The following is a 25,247-nucleotide window of genomic DNA, read 5'->3' as shown; positions in this document are numbered from 1 at the left end:
AAAGAGGGTGAGTAAATGATGACGAAAGTTTCATTTTTGGGTGAACTATCTCTTTAAGGGGACAAAACATGACATTTGTATTAATGTTCTTATCTGATGCTTTCTTTATAATTGAAGTACTTAGATCACATTGCCGATAAATAACAGGTGAATGTGCACCAAAAAGAGGATTTCCTATAATTGTGTTATTTTTTGTTTATAAGATATAAAGTATGTATATTTATAAATAAATTACTTCATTTGTTATTTCACATTTTGAGATGATCTCTGTGATATTGTTTTCACAATGTGCATTTTGTCTGTGTTCAAAGAGAAAAACGAAAAACGAAAACAGAAACAGAGATTGCATCCATAAAATTCTTTATTTTTTTTATCCCACAAAGAAATGTCTACAAAAGCCATAAAATATAGAATTTAACAAAAATCACATAAGTCCTTTGCTTAATATGTACAATGAGACTCCTTAAGGTCCTGATAAATCAGTACTTGTACATGTCCATCCCACAATGCCGCACTTCAAACTCGAACCCCCGCTCACGCAACCACTCATAATCAGTTTATCATACAAAATGCTATTCACCCTTCATTTATATACTGTTTTGCAATACATCACACACACGCTCTTGGCAAATTAACCCCCATCCCCCATGCTACATGTGCTTTACATTGTGGACATGTGCTCAAGTTCTGTCCATCAGAGCCCTATCTCCATCAACAAACAATTGGTTGTCTGAATATTCACACTTGCATCTGATTTCCACTTTTATGATTGCTTCTCAAGTAAACGGCTTATACAGTAAAGCATCTACCCCGTATGCCATTCAGCTTTACTTCACACTAGCTATGGCACTTGAAAACAAAAACATCTCTTATACATATTTAGTACATACACAGATCCTGTACATAGAGTACAGTCATAAGAGTTTTGGTAACAGATGCTACCTTTGTTCGTGTGCTGTTTGTTTTTCTTCATCCGGGAGGCAGACACATTCAGATTTATAAATAAAAACGAAATGATGTGCGCTTCGGTAGTGTTGGAGGAGCTTCAGCAGTTGTATGTGGTTACACAAGGGTGTACCTCAAATACACGCACGCACACACACACACACACACACACACGCACACGCACACACACACACACACACACACACACACACACACACACACACACACACACACACACACGCACACACACACACGTGTGTTATATGTTCCTTCATGTCAGGTGTAGGGCAAGTGCATACTCGTATATTTTGGGCTTTAGAGGCATTTAGATTAGCAGAACACATAGTAAGATTGTGATAGCAAACCAAAGCGACTGTGTAATTTTTATTCCTACACAATAAGAAATATGTTGTGTGTGTGTGTTAAAAGAATGAACAGGTTGTGTTATTCAGTTTCAACACTGAACAACTACCAGGTAACGTTCAGATTAAAATGCCCCCCCATTCCCCGATACCCCCCTCCCGCAACACATAAGAAAACACAAAAGCCCAAAGGTTTCATTATTATGAACCAGCATGCAAAGATAACTGAACAACAACAGAGTAATAATAATATAATTATAATAAAATAAAAATCTTAGAATGCAAACATGACTGTAGTAAATGCTTCATTATTGCTACAGTACCTAACAGTGTTCTCCACCTCACATATACAAGTTCGCCCTCGATTCACAGTCTAGTACAAAAAATGCCTTCATACGTTTAAAACGCGATTTCCGACTTCATCCGTTTTCTGTAATGAGCATAGAAATAGAAATAGAGCAGCTTGTTAACGCTCTGTATAAATAATCTAACTTACATAAAATCCATTTCATTTCAGAAGATGCTTAATAATTACAATGTTTCTCATTTGGAGCACAGACATCACCGCTGGTGCTTCTCTGCACGTCCATATTTACAAAAAGAGAGAAAGCAGGTGATTTCAGCCTGTTTAACCTCTCGTCGATACAGTAGGTACACGCTTTTTACACACATACACATAGCAAAGCCTTGTCTGGGTGGGTTTCGAGTTTGAGGAAACCGCTGTGATTGTATGTTTTCCTTAAAAAGGTCCATATTCTTAAAATAGTACTCTCTATTGAAAATATTACAAGAGAAGTCCCTGAGACGGTTGCTTGAGAAGTTGCACCCATAATTGATTGTCTTGAACAGGAATTTGTAAAATCAAGGAATTGATTCACTAACGTTGGGCTGAGTGTTTTGTTAATGAGAGAACGTTTAAGAATTGCTTCAACTGACTAAATTTGTGCATGTTGTGTCCTTCATGTTGTTATTCCTCTATAATTAAGTGCTTTCAAGTGCATTTCACAATATAAATGCGTCAAGGTTAAAGTTCACTGATCAGTGAATTCGAATGTTCTTTTTCCTTCATATGAAACTGACATATGGCTTTAGATCCAGTTAGTTCAGGTCAAGGGGAAAGCGCTGTCATAATCGCCATCTGGTGGGATGAGATGGTACTCCAGAAGTTTTCTCTTTGGACCAAGCAGGTCCAATCCCAAACTGTCTTCTTCAGAGAATGTTGTGAAGTGTCTTAAACTTTATCTGACTGAACAACACACACTCTTGTCATAATAGCTGCACACAGTGGTATGAGTCTGCAATGTGTGTACTGATCATTTAAATAATGACACAAAGATGATTGTCAGTGAAACTACATTATAGATGATGTAAAAACGCTTTGCTGTGTCTTTTTAAAGGGATAGTTCACCCAAAAAGGAAAATCCCGTTATCATTTACTCGCCCTCTTATCATGTCAAACCTGTAAGACTTTCTTTTCTCTGCAGAACACAAAGAAGATATTTTGAAAAATGTTGGTCACCGAAAAACAGCGGTACCCATTTACTTCTATTGAATAACCAATGCAGGTTGTATGGTCATTTTTTGATTACCAACATTCTTCAAAATATCTTCTTTTGTCTTCTGCAGAAGAAAGAACGTTATAGAGGTTTGAAATGACAAGCGAGTGAGTAAATGATGACAGAATTTTCATTTTTAGGTGAACTGTCCATTTAATAATGCCTGTCAATGCATCCTTATTTATTTCTTTGCTTTGCTAAAATAATTTTTGACCAGCTAAGTTACAAGACAAAAGACATTTTTTTGATTACTTCGTTTGGTTTCAGTAGGATACATTATTTGGTTCTTGAAGAACTTCAAGAATCTCATTAGGATCCCGTCCCAAAACTGGGAACTCCTAAATTATTTTCAAAGTTTCACTAGTAACTCTGTATGTTTGCTGTTGACTAACATTGGTATAAACCAAATAACTGTTATATTGGGAATGCTTCATTTTAAAAGAGTTTATGATTGAAGAATGATTTGTTTAAAATATCCCGAGTCAACCTAAATTGTGTCCCTGCCTGTGAACTCGCAGCTAAAGTAATTTTTTAGTGCTTTACTGTTTTCTACATAAACTTGTCCTACATAATGTAAAGAACATTCTGTGAAAGTGTAATCTTAATATCTTTAATATTAACGGAGTAAGACCATTTCAAAGATTAAAGTTATAATGAAATTAATGCTTGAAATCGAACTTCTTTCAATTATCTTTGATTATCACATAATGTCTCCTTTAGACTAGACTTTAGCCTGGTTTTTACAGATTGGGTCACTATTGCAAATTGCAACAAGAGGAAATATCTAAATAAATTTACAAATAAACAAATGATGAGTACTTGTTGAGTACAAGGAATGAGTGTTGTTACATTTTAAACCTACTCTACCTGATCTGGGCATTTGATGATGGTTTAGGTATTATTGCTTAAGTAACAGATTCTACTTTGAAGGCAACAGAAAAGAGATCTGATTGTTTAGGTAAATATGCTTTCCCAGAATAAGAGCTACTATAGCTTAACTACACTAATGTGTTGGTTTTGGCTGTGTGGCAGTAAGAACATATTTTGAGGCATTTAGGGTAAAAAGGATTACAGATTAGAAGCAGTTGTGAGGGCTTCCCGTAATTCACGACTGACTGGATTGTTTTGTAGCAGTTAATGCAGAAAGTGTTATTGCAGCAATGACTGACAAGATGCTAATCGGCCATACATTTTTCGTAAAATATATATCTCTATAGTTACGTATGGAAAGTATCCATTATCAATTTTCCTCACTTTGAAAGTGTAAAATTAGTGTGTGCTTTTTATACATATCTACATAGCCCAGACAAGGCTTTTAAACGTGGCCAAACAAAGTTAGTCCCCTGTTGACCTTATACCAGTTTCTCGAATATTCTGTACAGGTAAAACTACAAAACAAATACGAAAAATGACATAGACAAGGTACGGGCCTTATAGACAGGCCGGTGTTGTTTTTAAATAATGTCTAAAATATTAACAGAAGGAGATTTAATACTGGAATACCGCTTTGTACTAAAGAAAAGACTACTTGATCATTTTAGAATGCATCCTCAACCCTCATTTCAATATAACAATATTTTATAAAAACAAAAAAATGGGTCAAACAAACAAATCAACTTACCCAATTTAAAGACACCTAAATTGTCCTAAAGTCTGTACATTTCTGGTCAAACTTGAAGGCGCCTTTTTTCGTGTGCGCATATATACATTCTCATGACTGTACCGGTGAAATTGAGTCGAAATTTTTTTGAAGTGCAGGACATTCCGAAAAATTTTTGTAGCTGCAAAATATGGTGGGTACTGCGACACAGTGTTCATCGTCGGCCCATCGCTTGCTGAAGGAAAGACCTGTTGTTTTTCTATCCATTGTTGTAGGATTGAATGTGCGCGGTCATTTGGGCATGACGCTTGCGGCATCAGGGTTGAAGAGCTCTTTATAAAGGGGTGGGAAAAGCATGTTGACCGTCTCTGGGTGGAGCTGCTGAAAAGCCTGTAGCTCCTCGGTGTGGAGAGAGCACAGTGCCGACAGCGTGGGGATTCGACCAATCAGCTACAACAGTGACGGAGGAACAGTGGAATAAGGGTCATGTGACTAAAAATGCTATTCTAAATGTAGCTCTCTATTTGAGTTGAGGTGTATATGTCTTTGGATCACTTGAAATGACCTACCTTGGCTAGCGCGTCCTCATCCAGATGGTTCTTTTGCATGATGTGCTGCAGGGCAAAGTAGATTTTCTCTTGTAGCTTCTGCACTTTCCTGGGCTCCATTAACCACGGCCGGTCTACAAACACGAGAGAAAATAAAATCAGTGTGTGTTTTGTGGAAATACTGTAACGCTGCAAAAAAATGTGTACAGTAGCAATACGATCAGTCACATTAGTAGATGTACTGAATGTTCATTTGTCCATGTTGATACTCAAAAAATATTTGTTGTTTTTGAGATGCTATAGTAAGATGCTTGTACTGAGCTTTCAGATTTGCATTGGGGTCTGACCTGTAGATATGAGCACTGCAGCAGAAAACAGGGCGATCTCCTCTTCTGTTAACTGCAGTACACACAGACTCTTGGCAAAGTCGAACACTGCACTGACCAGATCATCACAGCCTGCAGGTGATAACCATGTTATATGTATTATACAGTATTATCACCAGCAGTTTAGCGTTAAAGGGACAGTTCACCCAAAAATGAAAATTCTGTCATCATTTACTCACCCTCAAGTTGTTCCAAATCTGTATAAATGTCTTTATTTGGAAGAATGCTTGTGACCAAACCTTTCTGGGTCACCATTGACTATCGTAGTAGGAAAAAATGCTTTATAAATGTATTTGTTCTGTTAAACACAAAAGAAGATATTTTGAGGAACGTAGGGAATTTGTAAATGTTTCTACTATGGTAGTCAATGGTGGCCAAGAACTGTTTGGTTACAAGCATTCTTCCAAATATCTTTCTCTGTGTTCATCAGAACAAAGACATTTATATAGATTTGGAACAACTTGAGGGTGAGTAAACAATGACAGAATTTTTATTTTGGGTGAACTGGAGCAGAAAATCTGGGAGAAATCCATGTTGTACCTAGAGCTTTAAATATTTGCATGCCTCCATATTTCCCCTCAAACAGAACCGTGTTGTTGAGAGGGTTAAATGCCCGACACATTCTGACCAGCACAACTTCCAAACAACCTGGAAAAGAGCAATACACATATTTTAAAAAATGTTTATTTGTTACCTAGATGATATTAAATAATAGCGTTAATAGTTTTGATAATTGTGGTGTTTTAGCAGGTGCTCCTCACCTGATTTCAGCAGTAATATCTGGTCGTTCTGACACAGTTCCATGAAGCCAGTGATGCGCTTGGCAAACTCTACCACATACTGAATGGCATGAGTTATCTGTATAGCGCACTGCTGCCACAACACGTCCCGTGTCTGAAACGCACACACCGAGGCCTCATGGGTAAGCTTGACATTGCTTTCTACCTGCAAAACTTTCTGTTTCTATATTAAAGTGATAGTTCACCCCAAAAGGATCATTCTTTCATCATTTATTCACCCTCATGTCATTCCAAACCTGTATGACTTTCTTTCTTCTGCAGAAGATCTTTTGAAGAACGTTGGTAATCGAACAACATTGGCCCCTATTGACTTCCATTGTACACATTTCTCAAAATATCTTGTGTTCCACAGAAGAAAGAGTCATGCGAATGACTTTTTTGGGGGTGAACTATCCCTTTAATGTTTGCAGCAAAGGTGAATTTGGTTATGCAACAAAGCTTGTTTGGGATAGTGCTTAAATGCCATTGCGATGCATCTTTTTTATTATGTGGTGTGCGTCTTTGCAAGTACAGTATGTTTTATATGTATTCCATGTTTAATTTTCTTTAAACAAACAGACTCATCTACACTATTCTTTATAAAGCATTGAGCTTTAACTAGACTTGCAGCGCAGAGCACAGCACTTCCAGTTTTAATTTAGTTTTAAAAAGTAATGGTTACTTTTTCCCAACTCATCATGAAAAATTGCAACAAAAAATAATTTGTAGTTTTTCATTTACGATATGTTCCAACAGAGCGCACTGAATATTGAAATTGTGATATCAGCAAATTGCTTTGGTGAGCTCTGCAATTCTTTCCCTGCATAAAGAATATTCATAGGCACCATTTCAAAGGGCTTCTCTGTAATTACCCATAATCCATTTGACACAGAGAAATGAAGAGGGCTTTTGTAGTACGTCTGGCGCCCTCCACTATTGTGCTCCGAGTGTTCGTTAGCTTAATCCGTTAGCTCGCTCTCTTTCTTTCTCTCTGGATGGCTGCAGAGGTCAGATAGTATCGGCTCCAGTCGACTGTGATACTCTAATGAACTATGAGGGTGCAATCTGACTAAACATGAGATGAGCGCCGGCACCAGGTGTAAAAGCATGTAAATGAATGTACGACTGTGAACGAGGAGAATTGAGAGTGCTTGGCTGATTGAGGAAGTGACCTCACACCTTGCTTTGGTACATCTTGACCTCTTCGTAGGAGTGCGTCTGCCAGGCTAGCTGCTGAAGCTCATCTACTGTGTACTGACACGTCTCCAGGTGGGACTTTATGATGTTCTGCGCGATTCGGTCTGGTTAAGAGAAAAACAGAGGATGTTGTCAACAGTAAGTTCATTTGAAACGCAGTAAAACTAATATGAAATTCATGGTTAGCCACACCTAACTCCCCCATGGACACTCCAGGTGCCAGCTGGCTGTCCTGATAGGAGCTGTAAGTGAAGAGGTTGGGAACGGGGGTTAAATCGTATATGGGTTCCTGCTTGATCTGCTTCATTCCTGTCATATCCAGACCAGACTGATCAGGGCTGGGCTGGGTGGAGTCCATGCCGTAGTAGCCTCCGGGGACGGCGTTCGGCTGTCCCTTGGGCATGTCTATGACGTGACCATTGGCGTACGTGCCTGCTATCTCGTGGTTGAGGGTGCTGAGGCCGTTGGTGAGGCTGGAGGAGTAAACGCGGGCGAGGGCCTCCGCCTCGCCCGTCTGCTGCTGCCGCTGTTCCAGCATCCGCTGCTGGTGTTTCTGCACCTCTGCGTACAGAGAGTCCCTCTGCTTCTTCGACATGCGGCCTAATTTAACAGCTGGCGAGGGGAGAACAAATGAAAATGAACTGGGAGATTAGGACTAAGGAGTTTTAAAGTGCTTTTAAAGATGGGTGATGAATTTTGACTATTCTTTATGCCAGATATTTGAATCAATGTAAAGTTGGTTCTAAGAAGCACATAAAATAGATTTCTGTGAAGTATATGAAAAGGAGACTGACAGTATAGTTTTTTAAACATTGAATCAATGTTAAATTGGTTATGTTCAACATTGATTTAACATTAAATCAATTATCTAGTACTTGTATACTTGTAAGTGTATTATTTCAATACTACTTGGGACCAATCTGGCCTACTTTTTTGTTTATAATGTAATGGCATTGAACTTTGAATACACAACTAGTTGACTTCTAAAAAGCACATAAAACATTTCTGTGAAGTATATACAAATAATACTTAAAGTATACTTTCTTATTTTTCTACTGTTAGCATACTTGAATAAACTTCTCTTTTGTAAGGACAAGCATTGTTGGATGATTTTTGAGCATAGATCATTTTTTAAACGTTGAATCGATGTTAAATTAGATATTTTTAACATTAATTCAGCATTAAATCAGAGATCTTTGCTATCTAGTACTAGTACTAGTATACTTGTAAGTGTATTATTTATCAAACTGGCCCACTTTTTAGTTTATAAAAGTGTACTTCTAAGTATACTTTAAGTGTAACAGTAAACGAATACACATAGGCCCTTATTTAAATCTGTATTGTTTCTGTGTACTGGATGCTCTTGTCACCAAAACAAATTCCTTGTATGTGCAAACATACTTGGCAATAAAGCTCTTTCTGATTCTAAACTTTCTTTTTTTAATGTTAGCACACTTGAATAAACGTCTTTTTTGTAAGGAAATTTTGGGATTGCTTTCTCCATGAAGTATACATGCAATCCTGCCTTAACATTTTCCCTGGAGGTAAAATGCAAGAGACACGGTTTTGAAACAGAACATGTAATTTTTTTCTATAAAACAATATGATATCGCTCACCATCCCGGGACATGCCCAGAGCCAGGCACTTTTGTAGCCGACAGTGCTGGCAGCGGTTGCGGTTCGTTCTGTCAATCAAACAGTTGCGCTGACGGGGACAAGAGTATGCGGCGTTGTTCTGTTGACTCCGCCTGAAGAAACCCTACAATGGACACAACAACAATGAAAGATGCATCCTATTAAGTATTATTAAACTTTGAATCACTTAGTGGTTCCAAACTCGGGGCCCCAAGCTGTATCAAAAGGGGGGAATTTTATGTAATATAGAAATGTATGATAAATTTTGTGCGATCAAACTTCAGAAAAATAAGACCACAAATCAAAAGAATTAATGTTCTAGCATTGTATACTTAAATATGTTTTTGGTTTAATTAAAATTATATGTCAAAGGTCTTTATTTGGGGGGGACACAAAGCGATACACTCTACACAAAGGGGGCCTTACAATGAAAAAGTTTGAGAACCACTGGCTTAAACAACCTTGAAAAAACCTTGGATGCTTTTACACTAAAATGTTTTATTTAGTAACATTGAAGCAGTATTAATAACACTTCTGATCACACATATAATTTGAAGAATTTTTCATAAATGAATTATCGCTTCGGAGTTTTCTCATATTTTTGGCATATGTCCAGACGACTGTGAGTGCCATTCTAGTTGTGAGGGTAAATACAAAGGCACAAATACTTCAATAGCACTGTAAAACTGTCATCTCCAACGTTCATCACCTATTGGTGCAGTGTTAAATATCTGTTGACAGTACTCACAGTGATGGCACAAATGGTGGATGCGGTGGACCAAGCAATTGATCCAAAAACAGTGCAAAAGCAACATAAGTGACTAGGACGATAAGGCCATTGATGGTTGCAATAGAAAAGACAATAAGGAAAAAACATTCACTAACCTTACAGCCTTCGCATGTGATGACTCCATAGTGGATGCCCGATGACTTGTCTCCGCAGATTTTGCATGGTATGACTTCAATTTGAGCTGAAAAGAGCGAACAGAGGTGAAAACATTACACAACCATTCGTCATTGTTTGCTTTGAAGATGCACAGCAGAGTTCCTCTCAGGTGACAATGACCACCTCAATTCTAAGCATTCTAAGCACGATGTTGCCTTCACGTTGGACCAGGATGCGCCTTTATAATTTGTGTCGAGAGACAGTTTTTCTTGCAATTTGTGGTTTTTGGATGATTACACTTGCTGAGAGTCCCCTCAATGTACTATAACTGAAGGTTAAAGGGATACTTCACCCAAAAATGAAAATTCTGTCATCATTTACTCACCCTTAGATTGTTCCAAAAGATTGTCAAATCTCACCCCCATAGTATTTATTTCCCCTACTATGGCAGTAACTGGGGGGTGAGATCTGACATTCTTCCAAAGGTGTTCCTGTGTGTTCAGCAAAACAAAGACATTTATACAGGTTTGGAACAATCTGAGGGTGAGTAAATGATGACAGAATTTTCATTGTTGGGTGAAGTATCCCTTTAAGCATTTTCCTTAAAGGTCTCATGAAAAACATGAAAATGCATTTTTGCATTAGCCTCTTTAAACGTAATGTTCGCTTTAATTAGTCAAGTGTTTTCTTGGTTTAAAACAACCTTGCACATTTGCTGTAAGACCAATGTAGGAAAAGCTACAAACTGAAGCTACAAAGCGACTTACTACAAACACATGGCCATAAACCTCCAACCTTTTCACCTCTAGCATGTGAAACTAGGAAATGTAAAACGAGAACAAACAGACAAAACCTCTGGGAGAGATAGAGAGAAAGATAGAGAGAGGTGCAGAGATAGTAGAGAAACCCGTCTCCCTGCTGAGACTGCACACTTACAATAAAGAGATTAGCCACCCAATCTAATCCTAAATTATTTCTCCACATGCTTGTTCCCCTGCTCTCACTGGGCTTATCTGATGCAGCAATTCTCTATTAATCTTTCCTCACTCAAACACAAAATCACTTCGGTCTATAATCACATACAGAAAAAGAACAAATGCTACATTTTAGGCTTTGGACTAAAGGGACAAGAAATTAGAAATAATGTTTACAAATGAAACATATACAGAGCATTGGCAGATTCAGATGCAATTTCGATACAGTGACAGAGACGATCACTCAGTTTTTAAAAACTCTATCAACAAATCCATCAACAATCTCAAAACGATACTACTAAAAAACGTAGCCATGCAAGCTAAGATTGCTATAGTTATACCCAATTTCATTCATTTCTATATGACACTGTAAACAAAGGTAACATATATTTAACATTCATTTTGTTGCTGTAAACTAAAGTAGTCAGGTTCACTGTAAAACTTTGCTGTAGTTTTGCAGCAGGTTTGCCAGTAACTTACTGTAGATTTAATTTACAATTTTTTTTAAACATTAATTTACCTAGTTCTTATATTTTCTTTCATAAAACAAGACTAAACATCTTAGGTCACTTTTCTTGTTATGTAAATGTATCATCATTTAAGAATTTTTTTATATTTTGTACTAGAAAACAAAACAAAAATGCTTAGGAAGAATGTAATTGTTTTGCAGTGTTGCTGTGCTAATCCAGTCTCTTCTTGCTCATTTTGAATCTCAAAAGTCAAAGTGTTTTAATTTTGATTAAAGTAAAGTTTAACTCAAATTAAAAACAGTAGGCTACTAATAGGAAAATATTAAGTAGTAATCAAATCTACAGTAAGTTACTGGCAAACCTGCTGCAAAACTACAGCAAACTTTTACAATGTTGGTTTAATCATATGAAATCATTTTGCTAGCACATGAAACGCAATTATGAGGTTACCTGACAAAACATTTCTTACCCGTTTACAACAAACAGAAACTGAGCTAAACACAATTTAAACAAAAAATGACAATCGTTTTTCCTACTATGATAGTCAAGGGTGCCTCAGAAATGTCGGTTGCTAACATTCTTCTAAATGTCTTTCTTTGTGTTCCTCAGACCAAAGAAAGTTATACTGATTTGGAGCAACTAGAGGGTGAGTAATTCATGAGAGAATTTTCATTTTTGGGTGAACTGTTCCTTTAAGTTAATATCATCTAACTTACAGATCAGGAAGATGGCTAATAGCGTCTTCCACAAAAAAACACAACTGTAATCGTTTGCAAAGCAAACTAAAAGCACAAAACAGCTGAACTTCAACTCTATTCCTTCATGTAAACAAAGCTTGGTAAACTGCACGTATTGTTGGTTGACAAACAAAATGTTATTGCTCTCTCATTTGTAAGTTGCTTTGGATAAAAGTAAAATAAATGTCAATTAAATAGTTTCTTACCTATAACATCCGTCTTCATTTTCAGACAAAAGCACACATACCTGACTCAAGACCGCCGTGCGAAGCTCAGAGGTTTGTAAGTGTGAGTGCATCTATGATTGAATACATACACGTGTGTGTGTGTGCTGCTAATCTGACTGAGACAATGTAAACTCAGAGAGGATAACTACACTGTATATAATATGTGGAGAGCTTGTATGTTGTATTCTGAACGTATGTGCAATCCATTTATTGAACTGATTTCAGACCTGTTACATTTACATTACATTTATGCATTTGGCAGATGCTTTTATCCAAAGGGACTTACAGTGCATTTTAGTCTATACATGTCTTTCATTCAGTGTGTGTTCCCTGGGATCAAACCCACAACCTTGCATTGTTAGCGCAATGCTCTACCAACTGAGCTACACAGGAACACAATAGTTATGTGCAATATGTGCATTAAAAATTGTACACACACATTCTGGACAGCGTAATTGGATTAACACAGAGACGTGCACACATGCATATACGTTGACTAGTATTGCATAGTTAAGCTGTGGCTGGTCTAGCTATACGTCTTCCTGTCTCTGTCTAGCACACGATAGACCAAAGCCAGTGTCTGTGAGTTTGGCGGTTAAGGGGGTGGGGGTACGCCCTCAACGACCCTCAGCTATAGGCGCCACACGCAAGGTTGTTCCCATGGCAATGTCACCTTCTGTCAACTGCCTGTCCCTGAACTCTATGAAAACGGTTGCACTCGAGTAAATACAGATATGTTTTTTATTGCAAAGACAATTTTTTCAAGTTCCTTTGGGTTGGGTTAATGCAACACATCTCCTGAAGTAATAAACAAGTGAGATTATAGAAACCACAATAATATATGTTTTCTTTAAACGACTGGACTCTTATCCACAAAGCTTTATAAACGTGGAAAAGTGCTTTGCACATCGCATCAGGGTCTGAGCAGATGTACGCACTTTTGCTTGTCCGAGTGCTGCGTGTTTTTAGAAATCATCATTGTCCTTCCAAAACCTTGTATGTCCAAATTCGCTGTTTTTCAGTAAATGTAAAAACGTTTTAATGATTAAATATGTGTTGTCAAAGTTGGCAAGCCCTTTTTAATACTTTTTATTGATTATAAATTCGCAAAACCCATAAAAAAAGATTTATGACTAAAAATAAAATAAAATATGGAGATGCGAGGTTTCAGAAGGAAAACAGCTAAATATAAGCCATTCTTGCTTCTTGTAAAGGATTTGGATGTTGACAGGTGCTCTTTAAATGAAACATTTTTTACAAGCCAAAGATCTGAGACTGTTCAGCTGCGCACAATTTAAAGATCATTCGCGATTTTTGGTGCGTACGTTCGTGAGATTTTGATCGTAAAAACAAATGTAGGACGGTTCCTACGAAGCCCTTAGGGTGCACATAAACTGAAATACATAAAAATAGTTTTTCAAAAAGAAAAACTAGCACACGCTGTCCTTGCTTTTAAGGTCAAATAATAGAGCATTATGTTTCAGCAGACAAGTCATGCTTCTTCATAACAAGCGTCAGAGACTGAGTGAGTTCTGAGTTATTGGCCACTGTCTCAAAACACTGGACTGGTTTCTCTCATGACCCACTTTGACTAGTGCCAAAACCAAACTGGGTCAAATAGAGCCCTAAACCTGTCGTGAACACTTTCAGATGTACAAAAAAGTGTTATAAAATACTGCTTACATCTTGAACTGTACACAACCGGCATCCAGCTATTTATAGCCCTATGAAAAACAAGGCATTAGCATTGCCAGGCCATATGCCATGCTGTGTGTTTATGTATCGCTATAATGTGTATGTATTTATTATTATGTTCATGTAGTTGCTGTAATGTACAACACAGTGTAAACGTTTGGATTATCTAAAATAATATAATTGAAGAAATTGCAAGTGAAAGTTAAGAAATATGTGCGGTTTTGTGGGTGGAGGGTTGTATGGGAGTTTTTGGTCTGGATGAATATATTGGAAGTGTCTGTTTGTGTGTTAGAATGGCCACAGGGCCTGTGTGCGTAGACCTGTCATAAGTAATAAGGAGACGTCCGTGTCAATGTCACTGTTGCCAGGACGACCACAGCCTCCCTGGGTTTGTGGGTAGGAGGGGTGTATAGTCTGCCTGTCAGAGTGATCATCCACACCACCATGACATTCCAACAGGATGTGATGTCATCGCCAGCCCTACAAATACAACCACACTGTGCATTTTTCATTGTTTCAGCTATACTAATTTTAGCTTTTTTTAAAGGATTAAAAACCTCAAAATATGCAAACGGAAAACCTAGAGGGTTGTTAATTGGGGAATTAAAACAGCTAAAATCGTGTTGATAAAACCATTACACATTCAAAACCCGTCAACGTAAAACCAGGGAGTCGGAATTAGTCGATATACACTTATAAATGAAACTGTTATTTGACAAAAGCAAGCATGTGGTTATTCGGACTGCCGTTGCTCATGAGGTTTAGGCCACTCGGGGGGTTATGTAAGAAAGGGAGTGCAACGCTGGCGATTCCACAGTTAAGAGGAGCTCAGGCTCAGCCCTCCAGGCTTAGCCGAAGATGGACAGAGACTGCGGATACCACACAAGACATTTAGCAAACTCAAATCACAGGGAGACACTGTTTTAGATTCCACACAAACAGCGTTGATACCCGTGGCGGGAGTTTGAGAGATTCATTTGCGTGTAAAGTGAACGAGGCAGACACACGCGAGAGGCACGTGGATGGTGTAATTGATTCCTAATGATATGAAGCTCATTTCTGTCCCAGGAGAAGTTCCCACTCTCTCTAAATAGTTCTTTAATTAGCTTCATTAAAGTAGATATGAGCACCCCTGCAACTTCATTTATTATCACACACATGCACGCCCGCACGCGACGTAGAACGCTGATAAATATTGGCTATCTGTACCAGCTGTCATGTCGGTTGTCTGGGAGACAGATGTGTATCAACATGGCTCATGATGCAATCATTTGGTAATTCATAATTTACATGATAATTATTGTCACTTTTGCTACAGTGCCTGCCAGCTGTGTACAGTCTCTTGAAAATGTACAATGCAGTGTATCCATACAGAAACCTGATACAGTATATGGTGGATTATACAGTACGAACATAACTACAAAATTATACTTTTTATTTAGAAATACAAGTATATATTTCAGGTTTTGCTATTCAGGACATATATTACGTATAAAGTTACGTATGAATTACATAGATATGTAATTTTACCGTCGCTATTTTTAAGGGTATTCATTTAATAAAATGATAATGACACCCTGGAACCTAGTTTGCGGCATAACTTCAGGTGACTGAACTGATAACGTCAATGTCTTTTATTTTAGCCTGCAGACGGAAGGTCGTTTAAAGCCTTTGCTGTAAATCTCGCCTGTATGCATACGATAAGATGTTGTTTTGTCATCTGGCAGCTGGCCCAATGATATTCCTTGTTGGGATATGCTAAACAGTGATGCTAATACATTGTGTAGGTGGAAGATTATCTTGAGCACGCACACTTGTGAGCATGTCAACAGTCAACATCTCTTTAGTAGAAACAAACATTCGATGATGCATACTCAAAAAGGCACCAGTAAGGGCAGTGTAGTGTTTGAGCCAACATCTGTCCATTCCATTGCATACAAATATACATTTACTGCATGTTTAAAGAGTCGAGGTGAGGGGATTGTAGTTATGGCAGCTCACCACCATTAGGTGGCACATTGTCCAGATTGACAGGTGCCTAGGGGTGGAGGTTGCTTGACTCAAGAGGGGCAGCCTGTGACAGCATGTGGCGTTCATCTATGTTTTACATCATTTCCTTCAGGGAAGGGCTCTGTGATAAAGTCCTTGGGCGTTTAGCTACACAGTCTTCACTGTCAGCAACATTATCATCCTGATTCTCACAACCATCCCGCTGAGGATTACTAAAAAAGATAATTGGGACAACTCCGTATGGGAATACACGACATATTCCACTTTTTATGCCTCTTAGTCTTAAAGATATATGTATCTGGCCACTCGCAATATCTTTATTTAAACATCACAATGTTTTTAAGGGCACCACTTTTAAGAGATTCACTCTTGTACATGCTCTTGTACATTAGCGAAACACCTGCAGTCCTTGTTTGGCTCATTGACTAATGAAAAACGTCAACTAAAACTTGGAATTATGTGTCTGTAAAGTCATTTTAATAAGATAATAATAACTATTATTGGGTAAATGTTAACTTTGTGATCTATTTATGTTTTATTAATGTCAATGCTACTGCTCTTGATGTATTCTTGCACAGCAAATCACGCTGTACGTCTGTTGTCTATTTAGCACATTGGCTCGTATTTAAACCCGTGGCTGAGGCCTAGCTGTTAATGGTTTAATGGATGAACATTTTTAAATGCATTTTAGATCATTCTGGTAAGCGCACCTGCACTACCTTCTTGTACAAACGCTTTTTTTAGGGGCTGTGTGAAAACTCTAATTATTCTGATTTTATTCCTGTTCCATCTTTTAAATGTTTTAAGGAAGAGTAAGATTGTAGAGAGAGAGAGAGTCAGAAGGTGCTCACATTCCTGAACCATATTGCCCCACCGTGTGTGTGTGTGTGTGTGTGTGTGTGTGTGTGTGTGTGTGTGTGTGTGCGTGCGTGTGTGTGTGTGTGTGTGTGTATTGAGCACTTTTATGTCAGAAGGCATAGTGTTGCTGGAGTTATGTCTTTAGTGCAGTGTGTGCATTTGTTGATGAGGCTGCAGGCATTTCCCCAATGGCCTGTCATCAGCTGTGCCAGACTCAGGCATCTTTGATCTGAGATGTGATTGGTTGCCTCGCTGAGGCTACAGAAGGGGACACGTTGGCATGTATTCAACATCTAAAGAACACAGCACAACATATATCTGAAAATAAAACTACAAGAACTGTGTGTTTGTTTAATAGTGTCATGAGAGCATATTTGTTTAATAAAATGTATTAAGAGATAGCAATAAAACACATTCAACTCAGAAACTTATTTAATGCAGGTGTTTATATATATTATATAAATGGTATTATTTGCCATTAGCCTTAATAATCAACACTATAAAAACATAATTAAACAGAATTTTTCTCTTAATTGTTTTTTTTTACAGATTTTTCACGTATAATGTCCACATTTTTTTTATTTTTACAGTATATTTCTGGTGCCCCAGCTGCCATAAAATTTCTGTTTTTATACAGGATTGTATAAAAGAGATTCCTATATGAACAATAAATCTTACAACAGACAGTTTGGGCCACATCTGATCTCATCATCATCACAGAGTCAATGAGGAAATGCACAAGTAACACAGAGACAGAAAGAATAGAGGAGAACTGGCAACATCTTTAAGATGCTAAGCAAAGGCAAGAATAGATAAAGCATTTTTCTATACAATTCTATACATCCTCTCTTCCCATCCCTGTGTGATGTCAGACTGAAAAAAGCATCATAAATAAAGGAAAGGAAGTTGTCTGGCCGGACCCCTAATTGTTGGATACATCTCTCAAAAAGCCTAATATGTTTACATTTACATATTTGGCAGACGCTTTTATCCAAAGCGACTTACATTGCTTTATCCTATACATTTATACATAGGCATGTGCAATGCCTGGGATCGAACCCACAACCTTGCATTGTTAACGCAATGCTCTTACCACTGAGCTACAGGAAAGCTGTTTCAGATGCATCCGGACAAAAGAGTGACCTGTATTATCTCAGAGAAATTCACTAAAGACGACTATCCTCTACAGAAGACAAAAGAACTCGCAGCCCTTTTTACGATAGCCTCACTCTATCCGTCTGACCTTCACGACCTGCCTGCTCTCAACCAACCCAACCTCATTGACCTCATCAACCTTTGAACTTTCCTTTAAGAAACAATGTGTCTGTGGACAAGTGTTTAACTAACAAGTCATTGGCAACAAACTGATGACTTATGTTTCATTATAAGCAGTTTTAAGTTGTTTTTAGGGGAGAGGGTTTGCACATACTGTAACACACAGTCTGTCGCTGTGGCCCAATGGGCTTCTGCATGTGTGTTTGTGTGTGTTGTGTGTTGTGTAAACTGTTAAAATGGGTTAGTAAGTCACTCAACCTAAGGGTAGCATAGTTGTGTCATATGTGTGTGTTTGGACAGTGTCCTCTCCCAGTCTTCTCCCTTCAGAATTACATAATCCTACATGATTGGTTTAAGGATGTACAGTAAAAGTTTTATATGTAAACATGAATGTAAATTGCTACAAAAAAGCTGTTGAACATTTTGACCATTACTGACAAGAAAAAAGATTCCGTTCATTAAGCACATTGACCATTTGTGCAAGTTACTTTATAAGGAAAAATGAAAACCAAAATGTCCAAATTAAACCTTTTTTATACAGGAGGCCGATTATATAAGCTTTGCAGCTGCATTCAAAAACTTATAAAACAATTTATGACCAGTTTATGAAACACAACTCATAAAACAGGAGAAATTAAATGGTAACAGATATCAGACTATTTCTCTGAAGAAGAAAGCAATAGAAAGGGATTTGGAGGATAAAGCTTGAAGACTATTCTTTAATGGGGTGTTTAACTATGTTAGCACTTTTTTATATAATTGGACTTTTGACTACACAGGGATTCAATAAAGCTCAAATTTATTCTACAGATATAGTTATATTTGAATAAAATATAAAAATATTCAGTAAACATCATTCTTGAGCGATTGCCACAACTGACATCAATTTACTGTGATACTGATTATTGCATATTATTTACAAACTACACATACAGTATTGGGACATGAGATGTTTTCACATCACAGCTGGCACGGAAATAGTTCTGTCGGCAGCTAAATGGCAAACCAGCCCTGATTTCTATCAAAATGCCTCTGCTCTCTAAATATTGGTATGTAGATGTGTGTGCGTGTGTGCTCTGTGTGCCTCTTTACAGCTTTCCTCTCAGGACGGGATGGTAATAGCTCGCCTTAGGCCACAATTTAATTCCATGTAACGAGGTCCTTCCCCAAAGTGGCCCCAGGAGCCCCTCTCTGAAAGAAGCAAATTGATCACAAAGACAAACTAAGGCCTCTCTTCACCTGAGAGCTCAGTCTCTCTCTCTCAGTCTCATTCATCCTTCTACCTCTCTTGTTCACTCCATATCAGTATCCTTATCTGTCTTAACTTCTGCTCTTCATCCAAATCTCTTTAAAAGCCTGTTTTAAAGGCTCACAAACAACTCTCCTGTTATACGCGTTTTTTAAAATTTCAGTCAATGGGGTAGGCTATATGCACACGGGACGACGACGTTCTTCCGCTAAAATCTCAGCCAGCTAGATCACTTCCGCTCTCATAGCACCAAAGGGATTTTTCAGGGGATTGTGTTTAGTAAGAAAACGTTAAAATTTCGGCGAACCGACAGGACTACGGGTGAGCACTGTTAAGTGCCTCTGTGATCATGCCTCTAAATTTCACTTTGCTTTTTTCATATTTGTTGACGTACCTTGAAACTGAGATTTTAGCAGAAGTACGTCATCGACCCTTTTGCGTATACCCCATTCCATATGTAATTTTCTTATTAAGCACATTTAATCACATTAGTCTGCCTTTGAAGTTTGCTGTGTAAGGTCAGGTGTGCACTGTGGAGATGCAATGGATGGGATGGTAATGAAATATGAGTTCCTATAGCGTCCATCTTGACATCAATTTTCACTTAAAGTAAATAAAGAGGAAACTGATTGAGGACACAAACTCATATACCACAGAAAGAGAGTGAGAGAGCTCTCCTTTAGATCCGATTTCTGTGTTACATAACAATGTGTCTTAATTCTGCCTCTACAGTATAGGCGCAAGTTTCTCTCTGTCTCTTTCTCTCCTCGGTGTCTGAGGTGTAACAGTAAGCCTTTTAACAGAAACAATATATTTCTGGACACACTGTATCATGCTGAAAAGACAAAACCAGCAAAATTATGTTCAGGTAGTATACGTATACTGCATTCAGAATATGAATGAACAACATGTATTGTAATGTCTGTCTTCAGTAGTGACCCCTAGCAATTAATGCCACAACCTATGGTTCTACTCCCAGGAAAAACACATACCGATAAAATGTGTAACCCGAGTGCAATGTCACTTTGAATACAAGTGTCTGATGAATGGATACATCTAAAATATTCTCCAAAGATGATGCGCAGAGCCTCTCAGACCCCTCCTGCAGCATTTCAAAAGCCCCAGGTGTCACTATCCACAGCACACTTTGCTGAATGAATGAACACCAAGTGAAGGCAAGACCAGTCAAAGAGAACTAATAAAACCGACAAGCAGCAAGGCAGAGAAAACATGCAGAAATGCTGCTGCCGCAACACCGCGGGGAGGACACAACGCAAAAAATGTTTGCCTTATAGTTTCATCTCTCAGAGATGTTCTCTCATGCACACTGAAGCATCTTAAACAAGGTCTCGATAAACAGATGACACTGTCAGTCAATACTACAATGCTTCACAAAAACACTTGAGGGGATAAGACGACACTTACATAGAATAAAAATGTTAACCTTTCATTTCGTAAAATGCGAGTCGCACTCTGAATGAATTTATTTGAAATCTGTAAAATGAAGGGACTAAAGAATGTAGCATACTGAATGGATTAGGTTTGTGCCGGCTGCGCAATTCAGTTTCGTTCTCACTTTAGGAGATTACATCTCTGGGTTTTCTTTGCTTAATCTTTCTCAGGTTACGTGAGTACAAGCTATTAGTCAGCAGAACAGAGAAGAAACTAACAGCTACAATAAACAATTGATCATTTGATATTAGTACCGATCTAATGTTCAGACTTCAAAGTGAAACACTAGGACCACAGTGAAATTAACAAATTACAGTAAACATAAACCTGAGTGTAGAAACCCTGTCTTGCGGCGTCAGATATATTGTCCTGTCTGTGTCTACTGGAAACCCCAACGATCTGAGTGCTGAACTTTATGAAGTATGACATTAAAAAGTCAGCAATAGCTTTAGCCATTTATCACACTGGAATACCTCAAGGTACACTTTTACATTACATTTGTGTTTTCTTTTCAATTTATATGAAGTTTTATACATATATTTTATATAGAACACAGCACATAAAACAGCAGCACAGTTATTGATAGTTATTGTTGGCCTACTGCCTATTTAAAGATTTGGAGCAGTTTGTAATCTATCCTTTATTGTGGTCATGTGAACAGTGATAGTTAAACAAATGTTACACTTCATAAGGTTGCATTTGTTAACATGAGTAAATGCATAAACTAACACGAGCTAACAATGAGCAATGTATTTTTTCAGCATGATTTAAGTCTTGTTAGTGTTAGTTAATGTCAATACAATTTTCCATGTTAGTTCATGCCGCATTAACTATATGTTAACAATTAACATATGTTATGTTAATAATCCAGAAATAATCCAGTAATATATAAACATACATGGGACAAAAGATTTGCTGTGTGGTTCCTGCTCATGGTCAAGCAGGCCATATTGATCCAACTCTTCAGCAAGCCTAGCCACGCAACGTCAAGCAGGTCGATGGAGAGAGGGCCTCTCCCTCTGGAAGCCAATGTGATGCTAAAAGCTATTGGCATTGGGAGTTCATGCGTAACTTTGTCTCTTTTTGTGTCTGCGGCTTTGAGTTTTGTGCAGCACGTACTGAGACGAGCCTGGGCAAAACAACATGGCAATACAGCTCAGTAATATTCACAGAAATCACAGGCTGACATGGAGTAAACGCACAAGACAAGTTTCCTTGCTGTCCTTTAAAAAGCAAACAAATAAAAAATGGGAGGGGGTTTGGATGTGATCAGTTTGAATGTGATCTGCGTGTGACAGAGTTGTGGGAAAACTAACACCAGCCCTGAAGCAGCACTACACAATGAACTAGAGAAGACATGGTTTGAAACAGATAAAAGAACTAGAGTTACTACAATGGGAACCATAACCCCTGAGATATGTATTGAAACACATTGCATGTCTGTGTCTGATCAGCAAAGCAACCTCACAAATTCGTTGACCAATTGAAAACATCTGTGTAAATGATTAACACCTTTACACAGCAAACAAACTTAACTGTATTAGTGAGATAAATCAAATGCATGCTTTCAGAAAGTATTTTAAAGCATTCCAGAATTTTATTTTTCTTATTTAAAAAAATCAACGGTGATGTTTAAAATAAAGCAATAAACATTGTAAAATAATGAAATGTCAACAATAATTTAATGAATAGACTTGCGTCTGCTTGAAGGAACAGGCTAATAACTAAATCCTAAACAAACATGCAATATTGTGTAAATTGTAATTAAAACCCATAATAACTAGAATGTTGAATAAATAGGCTATATAATCAATGAAAGATTTATTTCATTTCAACGTTTTTTTGTCTATTATGCTACACAAAATTAAGTTTAGCTTAAAGAAAGAACAAATGAAAGCGTTGTGATACATTAAACACATTAAACAAATAATGGAAATTATTACCGACCCTAAAAAAATCTGTTATGCATTTTTGCCAAAGAGGCGACGACTAACATGAAATTCACAAATATAATAATATGTTTTGTGTTAAAAATTTTCAAGTCTTTTCATTTTATTTCATTTCTATACAATTAAATGACAATGTAGTGGAAAACAGGAGCACCGCAGTTGGCCAATGGAACCGGGTTCAGAAAGTGGCCTCTTCTGATGTAATTCTTTCTGACACGGTCCTTTGGGGCATGGAAAGAGAGAAGCAGAGAGATGCTCTGGGGCCGAGGATATGTTGTGTCACAGAGATGGAGTTTTTAGCGGTTCCCAGGACGAGCGCACTTTTCGGACACTTAAGAGCGCATTCAAAAGTTTGTCCGGGCAGAGTAAAAGAGGAGCAACCTTGATTTCCCGTCCATGTTTAACATGTCGAAACTTTAATTTATTTATAGGCTGCATATTTATAGGCTGCATTTGTTAAAATATTTTACTGTATGAAAAACTAATAAATAACACACATAACATCTTTCTGTTTTTCCAATGTTATGTTTTCGATGTAATGATGTACAGTTCTGGCAATGATACACATTATAGCCTACATAAATTAATATTCATTATTTTTATTAACCCTTTAAACCTGTGAACAAAACTTTTTTGAAAACAGTACTATATGCCTGCTATTTTATAAAAAATATGACAAAGACGCCACCATGAACTGAAATTTGAAAAACTAATATTGCAAACTAATAACTGAATACTTTTTTCTTTTTTGCACTGGGCTGTCTTTTTTGCACTTCTCTTTCAACTCAAACTCACCAAAATCTACATGAAGTTTTCAGATACGTTTGCACGCTCTTATCTATAGTCTTTACGACGAAGGCAACTCTAATAAGCCCACAACAGCGCGTGGAATAGGGAAAGCGCGCGCACTGCTCCACGCGTGTATAAACTCGCAACACGGGTCGCGCGGACACTAGTGCTGCACTTCGACGCTTTCAGCGCGCAGCGGCGCCTAACTGACGGAAATGGGTCAGTAGAACGCATGGCACAAACTCATGCGTTTACACACACCGTGGAAGTCTGACTTAAAATATTACTCACCTCACTTCCCAGAATAACACATGTAGTTTGGATGCAACGCTGTTCCCAATGTGTTCACTTTTTTCTGCGCATAAACCCAGAGAGACTTTGGACTGCTACTGTAAGAGGCTGCCTTATCTCACATCCATATAAATATTTCATTAAATAAACAAGCCCTCAAATCGGTACCGTAACGTATTTGGAAGCACATAAACAAAACTCTTTAGGAACAACACCCTTTAGGAAAGTTGGAACGGAGTTGTTGTCTCGTTCTCTAAATAAAACAACTGGCTGTAAAAGGCGCGTGGACTTCATAAACACGAGATTGGGATTAATGTGATGCATAGCTCTCTTCAGAACTCTAATGCTCGTATGTACCCGAACATGAAATGCAGCTGCTTTAAAGAACACTTGTCAATGTGTATACGTTTCTTCATTTGACACATATCTAGACTTCACGTGTATCTTTAAAATCTCCATTAACACGAATAGAATGAATTTATGGAAGCGACAACAACAGAATAAACTGTGTGGACAGGATACTGAGATGAGAATAAGACCACAGTCTATTATTACTCAACCGAGCTGTCAGAGACGGTTGCGTTCCTACCTCGCATAGTGGTGGCGTCTTGCTCCCGAACGCGTCAGTCATGAAGAAACAAACCTAAACCAGAGTAAAAAAAACAAGATCCTTCGTGAAGTTTCGTCTTGTCAACGTCAAAATGCGAGACTGCCGTGCAAAACCATTCCAGAGGCGCGCGTGAAGCGGTGGAGAGGGAGCAGCGCGGTGGTCCGACTCTTCAGGCAAGCATGCGCGTTTTCACATGACATCTGCGAGCGCATATACCCAGCGGAGGTTTTCACTGCCTCCGAGAGCGCGGAGGAGAGTGAACGGGAGGCGCGCGGAACCCCGGATTGGACTGACACTTTTTGCTCCGCCTACTTTCAAGCGTCTTCAGTCATTAAGTTGTTTAAAGCTGATAGTCCGACACTTTACAGTCTTGTGTATCCGGACGACACGCGGGACTGTTCACGGTGCACACACATCGCGTGCATAGACTTCGTTATACAGTGATGTCTCTACAAAATCAAGAACTCCTTTGCACGCAGTTATTTTATGCGTTTTTCTTTTTCCTTGTAACACTTTCTTCATTACGGTTATTATTAGGATTATTAAGTGATAGTAGGCCTATTTCTTTTCCTTAAAAGAGATTGTGCAGTGTGGATGTACATAATTATACAAATAAAAGGAAATAATCTGTGGATTATTTTAGAGAACTTTAAAATAGAAATGTAGCAGACATTTGCATTACAGCCTACACTAAATACAATAAATATGTATTTGTCAGATATTTGATTCATGTGCATGAAATGTCATCATATAAAGAAAACAAAAGC

The 25,247-nt window shown here is 38.0% G+C and overlaps 1 protein-coding gene across 1 annotated transcript; it reads right to left on the bottom strand.

The window, feature by feature from the left end:
• Positions 1-324: 324 nt before the first annotated feature.
• rorb (RAR-related orphan receptor B) lies at positions 325-24,726 on the bottom strand. Its single transcript, XM_057351113.1, has 10 exons — positions 24,460-24,726; positions 9,894-9,979; positions 8,991-9,132; positions 7,566-7,985; positions 7,356-7,477; positions 6,159-6,291; positions 5,938-6,045; positions 5,359-5,469; positions 5,033-5,145; positions 325-4,913 (listed from the first exon to the last, which is right to left on the bottom strand). The coding sequence occupies exons 1-10, from the start codon at positions 24,464-24,466 to the stop codon at positions 4,755-4,757; spliced, it is 1,401 nt and encodes a 466-aa protein (XP_057207096.1). The 5' UTR covers positions 24,467-24,726; the 3' UTR covers positions 325-4,754.
• Positions 24,727-25,247: the final 521 nt, after the last annotated feature.

Source organism: Triplophysa rosa, linkage group LG2 (genome assembly GCF_024868665.1).
Source record: "Triplophysa rosa linkage group LG2, Trosa_1v2, whole genome shotgun sequence".
NCBI classification, from domain to species: domain Eukaryota; kingdom Metazoa; phylum Chordata; class Actinopteri; order Cypriniformes; family Nemacheilidae; genus Triplophysa; species Triplophysa rosa.
The sequence above is the reverse complement of the archived record's forward strand: the minus strand, read 5'-3'. Positions and strand labels throughout refer to the sequence as shown.

What these genes read in the sequence shown, in the direction of transcription:
- rorb (XM_057351113.1), bottom strand. An exon ending in TCAAGATGTACCAAAGCAAG is followed by an intron (nt 6,292 to 7,355) that starts GTGTGAGGTCAC and finishes TGTGCGTTTCAG; the next exon opens with ACACGGGACGTGTTGTGGCA. An exon ending in ATGAGGACGCGCTAGCCAAG is followed by an intron (nt 4,914 to 5,032) that starts GTAGGTCATTTC and finishes TCACTGTTGTAG; the next exon opens with CTGATTGGTCGAATCCCCAC.